General features: G+C 47.0%; 1 protein-coding gene across 1 annotated transcript in view; it reads left to right on the top strand.

Annotated features, from left to right (window-relative positions):
* WNT10A (Wnt family member 10A) overlaps nt 1-14,145 on the top strand; it is a 106,471-nt gene that overhangs the window by 31,524 nt on the left and 60,802 nt on the right. The window contains exon 2 of the mRNA XM_069616858.1: nt 12,810-13,072. Coding sequence (XP_069472959.1) covers nt 12,810-13,072 — 263 coding nt within the window. The remainder of the gene's footprint in view (nt 1-12,809; nt 13,073-14,145) is intronic.

Below are 14,145 nucleotides of genomic sequence, written 5' to 3'. Positions count from 1 at the left end.
ATGTCTTGCCCCCCTCACCCCCAACCCCGTTTCCACTGGTGTGATTTGTACCACTTGTAAGAATCAAAATGGGAGGTCAACACACTGCACAAAGATCACCACCCTAATAGCGCTAGTCCCCCGTAGGCTGCAGTGGCAAATTACTGGTTCAGGCCTTGGCGCGCGGATTAGTGCTTAATTAAAACAATATTTGAAATCTTTCAACTGATACTTTTCATTTTCTTTGGATGAAAAGGAAGATTAAGATAATTGCCGCTTCCAAGTTCTCATGTTTGTTTTGCCTGTGGCCTGCAATTAACCTAAGCCAGAAATACAACTCAGTGGAATCCCCTTGTTTGGGCGCTTTACGAGGCTGATTGCAGGGGCTGTGACTTAGGACACAGTGTGTACCCAACACAAGCAATTACAATGAGGAAAGACCCTAAAGGTCCTCCAATGTCCTCCTTGTGTGGTGAGATCATTTCTGCCCTGTCTGTGAACACCCATTTTTGATCAATCCATCTAAAAATTACACGTGGTTCCATCAAGTGTCAACATATGGCATTCAGTAACCCATGATTTGCCAGTGATCTGCCCATTGAAAAATCTATTGAATACGTTTCTGTGTTATATACATCTATTACTTATTCATCCATTCATCATAGTTCAATGCATAGAGGCTTCATGCATTGTATCCATCCCCCCAACCCATTCACCTATACATAAACCACTCCATCCATCTGTCCAACATATGCCTTCACCTTCCCCAACCCAGCCAACCATTCATACATCCCTCCAGCCGACTGTCCACTGATTCATACAGGCATCCATCATGTTGTCAACTCCTCCTCAACTTCATCCATCCGCCCTTGCATCAGTTCTTTGGTCTGTCCATTCACCTATCCATCCATCCATGTTGGTGCGTGATCATGTATGATTTGCTGTACATGCTGCATGCAAGCAGATTATGTCAGCTATCACCTTCCCCCGTCTGTCCAACTGCATCCTTCCTAATCCATTCATTCATCCATTAGGCCAGTTCTCCCGTCTATCTTCTATTCTTCCGTCCAACTCCATCTGTTCATACATCCATCCATTAAGCCATCCAACCACCATCCTCCCTTCAAACCTACGGATGGATCTACAGCCGTCCACTACCTCGGCGGGCCTTTTAAAAGGCCATTCCATATCTTAATACCAAGATTGTTTTTTTGTGTTAAGTGGCTGCACACTGGCTAAAGGTGTTGCTCTCTATCTTGAATCCGATTGGTGTATATCCGTGGGTGTTGCTCTCTATCTTGAATCTGATTGGTGTATATCCGTGCTAAACCCACAGACTTTCCTCCGTCTTCTGTGCTTTAGGCCCTCCCACACTTCCATCTCCCTGAACAGTTCCTGAGCCTATTTGCACTGCGGGGCCATTCACATCGTTCCTGTGAGTATCACTATGTTTGCAGTGACCTTTCCATGGATTCATCAGCTTACACATGGCTGCTGAAAACATTACAATTTCTCGCCTGCCCGGGATTCTCAAACCTTTGGATCACCAGATGTTTCTGACTACAACTACCATCATACCTAGCCTGCATAGTCAATGTGGAAGAATCATGGGATTTGTAGTCCAAAACATCTAGATATGCGCACGTTGCAGACCCCTACTGTAGCCCTACACCCATCTACAGTACTGTGCACAATCTATTTTGCATGATATTAGTACTAGGGCAAACATTCCCCTGGTGAAATAATGCATTGATAGTTCTGTTAATATCACTAATATCATGCACAATTGCATTTGCACCAGTGCAAGGTATATGTATAAGGTCCCTGCAGCATGCACATGCATGATTTGTGCCATCTCTTGATTGTTCCTGAACTCTCACTCATTCCCCACATACAAGATCACCATGGAAACCCGCACACTGCCGAACCCGGCCTGAACCACCGCCCATCAAAGAACCTGCTTGCACTCTAGTGACCAACGTACCATAACCTATCTTATATGGGTCATACTTCACACAACCATAAGAAACTAAAGACCTACCACTGAACACATCTGGCTAGCCTCCATTTCGCACACCATTTTACTCCTGGAGGGTTCATACCTGGTATCTAACCATTCCTGCCACACTATCGCTACCCCCGTTTATCCATGGACCCAAGTAACCAACCTCCAGCTAATTCCTCCCCTTTCCACCTCACACCACACATGAACGTCCACCCCCAACTGATGGAGGTCGCTGGCTTAACCAATCTCACACACACCACCTTTCAATACCTGAATCACCTCTCTCCAAATCGATAACACTCCCCCACATTAAGAGACAACAGAGCCCTAAGCACTTTCTCCCTCATCAGTCCTGGGCTCTCCCATCTGCATAAGACATTCCCAAATAACTTCACCAATCACATAGTAGCACAACGACACACAGGAGCCGGGTATGTCGGACTTGAATGCCTCACTTGCCATCCGACTAACAACTTCACGGCGTTCTCTTCTTGTTCAGAGCCAAGCGCAGCAAGGCCATCAACAATGGAATAAGGGTGGTTTAGTTCTCTTGTTGGCCAGAGCCACGCACAGCAAGGCCATCAACAATGGAATAAGGGTGGTTTAGTTCTCTTCTTGGCCAGAGCCACGCACAGCCAGGCCATCAACAATGGAAGAAGGGTGGTTTAGTTCTCTTCTTGGCCAGAGCCACGCACAGCCAGGCCATCAACAATGAAATAAGGGTGGTTTAGTTCTCTTCTTGGCCAGAGCCACGCGCAGCAAGGCCATCAACAATGGAAGAAGGGTGGTTTAGTTCTCTTCTTGGCCAGAGCCAAGCGCAGCAAAGCCATCAACAATGGAAGAAGGGTGGTTTAGTTCTCTTCTTGGCCAGAGCCACGCACAGCAAGGCCATCAACAATGGAAGAAGGGTGGTTTAGTTCTCTTCTTGGCCAGAGCCACGCGCAGCCAGGCCATCAACAATGGAAGAAGGGTGGTTTAGTTCTCTTCTTGGCCAGAGCCACGCGCAGCCAGGCCATCAACAATGGAAGAAGGGTGGTTTAGTTCTCTTCTTGGCCAGAGCCACGCGCAGCAAGGACATCAACAATGGAAGAAGGGTGGTTTAGTTCTCTTCTTGGCCAGAGCCAAGCGCAGCCAGGCCATCAACAATGGAAGAAGGGTGGTTTAGTTCTCTTCTTGGCCAGAGCCACGCACAGCCAGGCCATCAACAATGGAAGAAGGGTGGTTTAGTTCTCTTCTTGGCCAGAGCCAAGCGCAGCATGGCCATCAACAATAGAAGAAGGGTGCTTTACAAGACCACATTATTATTATTTAGATGTTAGCATCACTCTGTTTGAAACATGGCACTATTACAGATGTTTGTCTTTGAACTGTCTCCAGCCTGGCTTTGTTCCACTGAGGATATGACCTCTTAGCAGGACACAGTGCTCCAGTAGAGAGTTCGCTTCTATGGTTTTCTCCCTACTCTGGCTGCAGGTCCTCAGGACCTTGGTGAGCCTGGGGGTCCAGGGCGGACAAGAGTCTCTCTACCTGCTCCTCCTACTAAGGCACATCTCATGGTGGGGTGCTATTGCCACTATGTGGTGTTAACATTTGGCGCTCAGCCTTTAATTGGTGTTGCACATTTGGCCACTTCCTCGCTGGAGGTGTTGGCAGGGGTCTTCCTTTTTACTCCTCCAGCAGGATTCCGGGATTGATGTTTTATTTGTTGCAACATAGCCCCATGGAAAGGTCAGAGGGAAGGCACCAAATAGGAATTACATTGACAGATCAGAAATGGGGTCCAGGGATTGGGTGGCACATCTGAAGAGAAATGGGGGCTTGGACGTCAAGGTTGGCCAACACCAGGGATCAACGCAAGCAACAGGTTGGGTGTGCTGCAACTTGTTAGAGTCAGGTCCCCTTTCTATGACAGTTCCCTGTCAACCCTGACATCAACCATGTGGTAAATACTGGTAGATGATCTGTCCGGAGAACGCAGCTTCAGGTCTCAATAACTTGGAAAAGCTCAAAGGGGATGGGAGGTTGCAGTAGATGGAGATGAGGGGTGGTTTAATAAGGCCAAAGTATTTCCATTCTGGCAAAGCTCGAAGTGGATGGGAGGTTGCAGTAGATAGAGATGGGGTGGTCTAGTAAGGTCCAAGTCTTTCCAGTCTGGCACAGTTCAAAGGGGATGTGAGGTTGCAGTATATGGAGAAGTGGGGTGATTCAGTAAGGTCCACGTCTTTCCTGTCTGGCAAAGCTCAAAGGGGATGGGAGGTTGCAGTATATCGATCTGTGGGGTGATTTGGTAAGGTCCAAGCCGTTCATGTCTGGCAAAACTCAAAGGGGATGGGAGGTTGTAGTAGATCGAGATGTGGGGTGATTTGGTAAGGTCCAAGTCTTTCCTGTTGGGCAAAGTCTAAAGTGAATGGGAGGTTGAAGCAGATGGAGATGAGGGGTGGTTTAGTAAGGTCCAAGTCTTTCCAGTCGGGCAAAGCTCAATGAGTTTCCAACAGAAGCTACATGGATTGTATACAGATGGTGTCAGGGAAGGTGCTTCGGAGGAAAATGTTCCCCAGCTGTTTCCTGAATCTGCCACAGTTCTTTTCAAGGCTTCTGGAATTTGGGGGGCCAAGGGGGGGTTGTTCCAAAGATTCTGTGTGATCACCACCCAGGATTTCCCTCTGCGTCGAAATCTCTTAGAATTTGATAGGTTGAAGTTAATGATCTCCTGAAGACGTTGAAATCCAGACAGACCACATCATTTGATCTCAACGTTATCTTTATGGCCACCACCACCACCAATGGGGAGGTGAATGAGTGCAGTAGGTACACAGGACCGTCCATGTGCTGCCCGTCCTTCAACCACAGCAGGAAGATGGCTGCCTGACTGATGCGCCACATCGCTCCCAAGTGTACACATGATTGGCTTAATCCAGAGGTCTTCACACTGGAGAAATGTTTTGAACTACGACTCCCATGATCCCCCACCATAGACTATGCTAGCTATGGTTGATGGGAGCAGAAGCCCTACAAATCCAGAGAGACTGATGTTATAGACCCCTGTTAATCAAAGACCCAGGCTCCCAGCTCACATTGCTAGCGACTGTGTCCAGGCGGCAAATGGAATGCCCACCTCGACCCTCTCCCAGCATGCGTCTGACGTCATGTTTCCGAAAAGCAGGACGCTTGCTCACCTTCCACCATGCACGTTCTATAATTGCTGCGTGCGTACGTATGTTTTGCTTGAGTATTGTTTGATTTTGTGCGCCTTCGTGGATAGTTATGGCCTTTAGTTTGGAACGGAGTGAGCTTGCATTTGGACTGACGTTGCAGGTCGCGCTGGGCTGGGCACCGTGATGGTGTCGGACACTGAAGCGCAGCGCTTTTTTGCACCACTCACTGGAACGTGCGTCGCTGCCTTACATTAGTTGGCGCTTCCTGTGATCCTGCCGGTGGGAAGTCGAGCTTTAAACACTTAACATTGTACAACTGTTCCTTCCTGCCCGCCTTCTCCTGCACCACCCATCCCACATTGTTCAAACAGGAGTGTCCTGTAGCCCAGCGTTCTGCTGGTACCCTGGCACCAGGAGGGGAGTGTGCCAGTGTTGCTTGCATGCATGCACGGAGCCTACCTCTGAACCCTGGCACCAGGATGGGAGGCAGCGTATGCCAATGTCCCAGGCGTTCATCGAACCGAGTCCTGTCCCCTAGCACCTGGAAGGGGGCCTGTGTGTGCCAATGTCCCAGGCGGGCACTGATCCTAACCTCGTATTTTGGCACCAGGAGCGGATGCCGTGTGTGCCAGTGTCCCAGGCATGACCTGAATCTAACCCTGTGCACTGCCACTGGAAGGGAAGGGTGGGTGAGCCAGCGAACAGGCATGCGCCCAACCAAAACTGTTCCCTGGCAGTGCTTTAGGTGGGGGGACAGGGGGCTGTAACAAGGAGGTGTGGCCCAAATAATGGGCACGGCCCGAAGCGTTCTGTGCTAGGTGTAAAACGTGAACAATGTTTTTAAAAATGGTAATACCAATACATACACATTAACAAAATAAACATTAATGGAAAAAAATGGCATGTTTTATGGGTTCCATGTGTTAATATCGCAGCAAATATATCGAAATGTATCACCATACAAGAATATCGCCAAATTTTTGCAGCAATATTAAGGCATGGAACCTGTGGGGGACACACCCGCAGCCCCCATATTTTTTTTAATGGAGCACAGGACACCCCTGCATCCCTCGGTCCCAATAACCCCATAAACTATCTCCACTAATAATATCACCTGACAATGTTTTTATGTTATTTTGAGATATTGAAAACAAAGGATTTAATGCCCAAATCTACCTGCTTGCACCATGAGAAGATGGATTTGCATAGTTGCCAACATGACCCATTCCATTCTCTAGGTGCTTAACCAGTGTTGGGTTTTTTCTTTGCATCCTGGGATTTGTAGTTCCACCTTTCCCATTATAAAACTCGAACTACGCATCTCTCAGAGAACGGAGTACAATTACTAGAGTTAGGAGGGTGCCGAGACAGGAGAGGTGAGAGGCAGAGTTAGGAGGAAGAGGAGATAGGTGGGAAACAGAGAGCAGAGACAGGAGAAGTAAGAGGAGAAATACGACCAGGAGGGGGAAGGAGGGCATGTGGGAAAAATGGGAGGAGGAGGGAAAGGCAGAAAAAGATTACAAGAGAGGCGGAGATTGGAGACACGTGAAGTGACAGAAGCAATAACACCAAGAGAGGAAAGGTGGTAATGATGAAGAGTGAGAGAAAGTGAAGAGGAGTGTCAGAGGAGAGTGAGGATAGGGAGTGAAAGACTGGCACCAAAGAGGGGGTCCAACACAGCCATCAGAATAACCTGCTTTAGGTCACCTAGGAAGTCCCTGAGAGGGATAGATAGCTATGCTTATGGCGCCTGGGCCGCCCAAGATCAGGGATAGCTTAGGCAGCTGGGAGACCTTGGCTACACTGAACACATCTTGTAGCAAGCCTCCTTGGTGTAGGGAGCCTGGGCAAATGTGAAGGGAGCACCTCCAAGCTTGAGGGAAAGATCCAGAGACCACCCTGGACTTGGAGCACCAATTGTCTCTTTTTGAATATATTTTCACAATACAAATTGAAAACTTAATATACATAGTCACGTCACTTATTGAGAACCTTGCCGGGACAGACATTCATTAGCTCATCATTCTCTAAATACACCACAGTTGCTGCACAAAGCCCCCTGTTTTCCGCGCTGAGTTTGTTGAGAGGTTTTGTCAGGTCCATGTCTTGTCGGAGGACTCAGACCTATAAGGAGCCGAGTGCATGGGTATCTTACAGTGGGTGGACATACAGATTTTCTAATATTATGAGTTACTGCATACATTGTAAGCTGTTTTTGGGACCAGCCCTCCAAAGCCACCATCCCAGGCAGTCTGCAAGCCACACCCTTTTATGCTGTTATAATTGGTTATGACGCGCTTAATACCCAGAGGTTTCTAAGCGCGGACCTGTGGATCGAACCTGTGTTGCTCCGCGTCGTCTAGCTTCCAAGGGGAGCGCGTTGCCCCTGAGCTATCCTCCACTCAGTTCCAATAGGCTTAGCCGCATACACTCACTAAACCCAGGACGGGCTGTCACCATACTGTTCCCCAGAACATTAATGCTCGCAGGGGACCTGTCAAGCTCATTCAAGACCTGTCAAGAGATTGATGGCCTTGCACATTGTGCTGCTCCCAGGGACAGGAACACTCTGTGCTTTGCAATCAGCTCTCGAATCAGCCGTCTGAACACAATGCCACAATGCTCTGCATGAAGCCACATCTGCAGCGGTGCCGGGGGATAATGTGGTGCTGCATTTTTAAAGCACTCTATAATGTTTCGGAAAGAGAGATGAATAGATATAGAAAGATAGAAAGATAGACTGTCATGTCATGTGACGATAATAGTTTGGCCATATTTATTTATGTTTTAAAAGTGAACACATGGGGCCTCATTACAGGTTTGTTGGTAATTCAGCGGCAATCCACTGATGTACCGGCACACTCATTTACCAACACCGCCTCTTGGTCCTGTGTCCAGTGGTGGGAGGGAGGTTTAAATACCCAGTTTTTTTGGTCCACTGGACTGAAAGGGATTTTGATGGATTCGGCTCTGGTCATCCCATCAATATGTAAACACAGGGTGGAGGATTTAGCTGCAGTGCGATTTCCGGGTGTAAATCCTCCACTTGAAGGTCAAACCACCACTTTTTTACCGAGCCCACCAAACTTTTAATGAGGCCCATAATATAAGTGAGCGTTTGGGTAACGGGAAGCGGGTGGGGGCAATGAGTTATACCTGAGGCATTTGTCACAGAGTAATACTGGTACAAAATGGTGTCAATTTCTGATCCAAATAGTCGACGTACAGCAATCAGACCTCCCTGCTCCACTAGAGTCGCCAAGGAGCAAAGAAGATCTGTATCGATGTTTTTCATGTACGTTGTGTACATATCGCACACTAATTTATTCATCTTTTATAACATGCTTCATACTATAGACCAGTCTGCAAGCACGGGCCCAGGATTTGAATCTGGGTTGTCTTGATTTCAAGACAAATGCTTTGCCCCGGAGCTATCCTAACAGACTACACTACACAACAGGAGACACACACAGGCATCACCAGACATACTACACACATATACCACCTAACAGAGGACAGCCAGAGTTTCCCTTTGCTTACCAGAGGTAAAACCAGGGGGTGGTACGGTCCTAGGCTCCCCGTGGGAATTAGCATAGGGTTAGCGGTTCATTCATGCAGCTCATGAAATGGTTCCCATTGGCCTAAGTAGAGGGGTTCCTTGTCCGGCCGCGCATGCATCGCAGTCTCATACTTTGATACAATTGGAGCTCAGGGATCCTGTCTTCCACCTGTGCATATCTTCTAGGGTTCCTGGGATTCAGTGTCTGCTTCAGGGCTATAATCAGGGCCCAGCTGATCCAGTCAAACCGGCCCTTGTCTTGAGTGAGGAATAGCCCAGGCACCCAGGGTGCCCAATCACATGGCCATGCAGTCACCACCACATTCAGTCTGTTCATAACATCATCCCAGAACTCGTTAACTGTCCCACACTCCTACAGCATGTGGCGCAACCCCATCTCAATCTCACATCCCCAACACATTCATTAACATTTAAAACTGGTTTCTGCATCCACTATGGCTGCAATCTGCAACCGTTAGCTCCCCAGATGTTTTGGACTACAAACCCCATCGCCCTTTCCATCATAGTCAGTGGTGAGAGATCATGGGAATTGTAGTCGAAAAAAGCTAAAGAGTAGAAGGTTGCAGAGCCTTGCGCTAAGGTGATCAGCGTATACTGCAAATAACCTTTTGTAAAATGAGGCATACATGGAGGTCCAGCTTTATAGAACCCATGTCCCCCATCGATTCCCCCCATTATTCTGCAGGCACCTCACATTTTAGGTCCTCTGCCCAGTTCTGCCTTGATAAACGTGGCCACCGTTTGGGGGTGGGGGATCAAAGTTGAACAATCTAAAACGATCTGATCGAGCTAGCAGGGAATCATCCATCATCCAAAGTCTTTCTAACATAAGGTCACAAGAGAGATGTGAAAACACAATAGAAGCCCCTGCACGGCCAGTGCGTGTTACACTTAAAATTCTGACACCAGAAGTTTCATTACAAAATAGTCTTCATTGTACTACAACATATTCATACCTACATTATATAGAAGGGAAATTCACCAGAAACGTAGAAGTACATAGTAAAAAAGACTAACACACAAGCCAGACATCATACGTCACACATAAGTACAATTATTACAACCGACTATACAGTACACGTGACCATAAAGTGCAGCGTGCCAATGAAGTGTTCCCGTTCTAGTAACATAAGACTGATAAACACATCAACCCTACAGTGCTCTAATAAATCACCACGTTCTATTCCGCACGATCTGTACCCTACATGTTTCGTTCCTTCACCTTAGAATAAATCTTGGAACTTCTTCAGGGGCTACACCTACATATCTGGCACGTTCTGGAAATACCCTAGTGCAAGACAGCCATCTAATGGCATTACACTCTTCAAATGCTGTTTCAAAAATATGCTTAACTGCACTTGTTTAGCCTCGCATTTTTCACCCATCATTGTAGGTTCACAAAAACACTGTACCTTGCATGCCAGCTGTTCGATGTGTAATTATGGATTATATTTTTTTGAGGGTGAGCAAGTGTTTCTGCTGTTCTGTGTCTGAACCTTGATTCCATCTTCTTGTGGGTGATCCAGCGTGTCTGCTGTTCTATGTCTGATCCCAGATTCCATCTTTTTTGGGGTGAGAGATCATGTTTGCCGCTATGTCTGATCCTGGATTCCACCTTTTTGAGGACGAACAAGTGTTTCTGCTGTTCAGTGTCTTATCCTGAAATCAAACTTTTTGGGGGTGAGCAAGCAAGTCTGCTGTTCTATGTCTCCCCCTAGATTCCATCTTTTTGATGGTTGGAGATCACATCTGCTGTTCTATGTGTGATCCTGGGTTTTATCCTTTTGAGGGTAAGCAAGTGTGTCTGCAGGTCTATGTCTGATTCTGGATTGCATCTTTTCGAGGGTGAGACAGCACATCTACTGTTATATGTCTGAACCTCGAATCCATTCTTTTGAGGGAGCACATCTGCTATTCTATGCCTGATCCTGCATTCCATCTTTTTGAGGGTGAGCAAGGGTGCCTGCTGTTCTATGCCTGATCCTGGATTCCATCTTTTTGAGGGTGGGCGAGCATGCCTTCTGTTCCATGTCTGATCCCAGATTCTATTTTTGGAGAGTGAGAGATCATGTCTGCTTTTCTATGTGTGAACCTGGAATCTAACTTTTTGAGGGTGGGAGAGCATGTCTGCTGTTCTATGTCTGAACCTGGAATACATCTTTTTGAAGGTGAGCGAGGGCGTCTGCTGTACAATGTTTGATCTTGGTTTTCATCTTTTTGAGGGTGAGGGAACGTGTCCTTTGTCTGATCCTGGATTCCATCTCATTGAGGGCGAGGGAGCATGTCTGCTGTTCTATGTCTGAACTTGGAATCCGTCTTTTTGAGGGTGAGACAGCTCTTCTGCTGCTCTATATCTGATCCTTGATTCCATCTTTTGAGGGTGAGCGAGCGTGTCTGCTGTTTTACCTCTGATCCTAGATTCAATCTTTTTGAGGGTGAGCAGGCATGTATGCTCTTCCATGTCTGATCCCAGATTCCATCTTTTTCAGAGTGACAAATCATGTCTGCTTTTCTATGTGTGATCCTGGATTATATATTTTTGACGGTGGGGGAGCACATTTCCTGTTCTATGTCTGAGCCTGGAATCCATCTTTTGAGGTTAGGGAAGCAGGCCTGCTGTTGGTACTTGAGTCCGATTTCAGCAATCCCCATAGGGGACCATGGATGCCGGTGGTTCTTTGAACATGTAATACACAGAAGACTGAGATTAGAATTGTGCATATCAAGGGGTGGGGTTATGAAAGTAGCCCCTCCCCCCTAAACATAATAGCAGAGGATAATTTACTATGCTAATTCTAGTCCTCGAGATTTCTGGAAAGTGTTTTGTTTTGGCGCCCTGACAGTAGGACTCCCTGAGGTTGCCCAGAGTATTTTTCAAAGAGTAATAGGTGAAGTGTGTTCTATGCCTGATAGCGGGAGGTATCTTTGTGAGGGTGTACACACATTTTATAGCAGTAGTGCTATGATCACGTCCATAATATTGTCAATAACACATACGAAATGTACCCTCAGTTTGTTATGCCGGTGTACCATTGGTATGTGCTTCCAATTAAATGACCCTCTCTATTGAAATTGACTTTTTTGCGATTGATGTTTTTAATGTACAGCTCTTAACTGACCTGGACCACACTAAACAGAAATGTGAAATGCACGAATACATGAATTAATGAATAAGAAATGAACACAAGATTTGAGAGAATGCTAAAGAATTTCACACTGTCACAAACAGTTAGGTGCTTACTCCCTGCCCTTTTTCACCCTCACTCATACATCCATGTGCCTCTCTATTCATTCACTCATTCCCTCACACACACATTCACTCCCTTGCTCACCCATCCATTCATTCATTCACTCAAGCACTCAGTCACGAACTCACTCGGGCACTCACACATCCATTCACTCACTCATTTTCTCCAACATTTACTCATTCAGTTATGGCAGTCACCATACCTTAAGTGATTACGCTGGTGTTTCAGATTAAGGGCCTCATCACAAATTTGGTGCAACCTTGGCAGTAAATCTGCCAGATACCACAAAATGGAATTACTGTTACCGCCACTTGGTCCGGTGGCATTACCGCCGGATTACAAGTGGTGGTAGCCAGCAGTAGTCCCCATTAATTGGAGTCCATAGGACTCCATGGGGGATCTTGGCAGAATTACACTGGCGGTAACACTCTACCTAAATTAATGTATTATGGCAGAAAGGTGGAGGTTTTACCGCCAGCTCTTAGCATGAGGAGAATCTTCCACCTCTCCACTAAACTCATAGTTGGGTCGTGCGGTAATGCGGCAGTGACATTATTACCATTGCATTTATACTGAACCGACTAACTTATAATGAGGCCCTTTAAAATGTTCCATACATCAGCATCTACTTTGCATACTGTTTATCTCTGCAGTCAGCTTAACAATGACTCACAGTGCTTCCAAGGAGCATATGGAATCTTCTGAAGTCCCCATGCCTGGTCCCTGAATTCCTGATCCACGTGTGGCCTAAAAGGCCAACAATGGCTCTTACTGGGCTCTACCCCACTGTAGAAGACATAGGAAGTCCTCCAGCTCACTGCTTTGTCCTGTTTTCTTTTTAGCTCCACCTCCAACGAGATTTTGGGTTTGAAGATCCCATCTGATCCCGTGTTGAACGCTAACACTGTCTGCCTGACCCTTCCGGGCCTCACCCGGCGGCAGCTGGAGGTCTGCATGAGGAACCCCGACGTGACCGCCTCGGCCATCCAGGGAATCCAGATTGCCATCCACGAATGCCAGCACCAGTTCAAGGAGCATCGCTGGAACTGCTCCAGCCTGGAGACCAAGAATAAGATCCCCTATGAGAGCGTGGTCTTCAGCCGAGGTGAGTTCTTACGCAGATCTTCTGTAGAGGGCTGCATGTCGCCCGGAAGCCATGTCAAAGCTCCAAGGTTGGATATCATGTTGATAAGCTACTGTGATTGCCTAATCGTCTGATTGCTATTTTCTCTGAATTTTCAAGAGGTGTGTTCTCTGATTATTCTTGGCCCTTCAATAGGGGGACATTGGTCTCCGTGGCTAAGGAGTAAAGGCTACGGGGGACATTTTGTTTTTGCCGGTATCCTGACGGTAATTCTTTTGGGATATCGAAAATTGAACCTACCACTACTGGCACCTAGCATCCTGGAAGTACTGGGATATTACACGTTCCAGCACCGTTGGAAATTGCCTGTTCCATGGAGCCCTATAGGACTCCATGGGGGGGAAGTGATGGTATTACCGTCACCAGTGATACTGGTGCAGGGAATACCCACTGTTTTCTGCTGGCTGGGGCCTGATTTCCCTCCAGCGATTGGCTGGAGGTAAATCAGTTAACCCACACCGGCAAACTTGTAGTTTGGCGGTGCGGGGAAAGGGGTGATAGTGGAATTACCACCACTTTTCCTGCCACTTTTCCTGCATCGCCAAACTTATAATGAGGCCCTATATGTCTCTGTTTCTATTTCAATCTAGGAGCACGTACAAGTAGGCCAACTTCCAGTATTAGGAACTCTATTTCACCTGCCCCTTCTTCTCTGCACTGGCTCCCCTCCGCTATCGCCTTAAATGTAACCTTTTCTGTTTAGTCTTGAAATCACATCACAATATCTCTCCACATTATCTTTCTTCGCTTGTGTCTTTCTACTCCCCGGCTTGTTTGCTTTGCTGCAATTCCTTATTTCTTCTCACGGTCCACCATGTGCACAATCACGCATACACTCTTTTATTTTGTGGGCCCCACTGCACTGGAACGCGCTTCTGATCCACATTCTTTCCCTTTCCTCCTACTCTCTCTCTCGTACCCTTCTCAATTAACATCTGTTTTCTACTAATTTGTTTTGGTTCTTTTCTCTAAAGTTCATACTTGATGTACCGTTTTCATCTGTAAGGCGTTTTGCTGTAAAGCACGATACAAAT

The sequence above is a fragment of the Ambystoma mexicanum genome, chromosome 9 (genome assembly GCF_040938575.1).
Source record: "Ambystoma mexicanum isolate Mex_15411 chromosome 9, UKY_AmexF1_1, whole genome shotgun sequence".
In the NCBI taxonomy this organism is placed as follows: domain Eukaryota; kingdom Metazoa; phylum Chordata; class Amphibia; order Caudata; family Ambystomatidae; genus Ambystoma; species Ambystoma mexicanum.
Note: the sequence above shows the minus strand (reverse complement) of the source record. Positions and strands in the feature narration are given on the sequence as shown.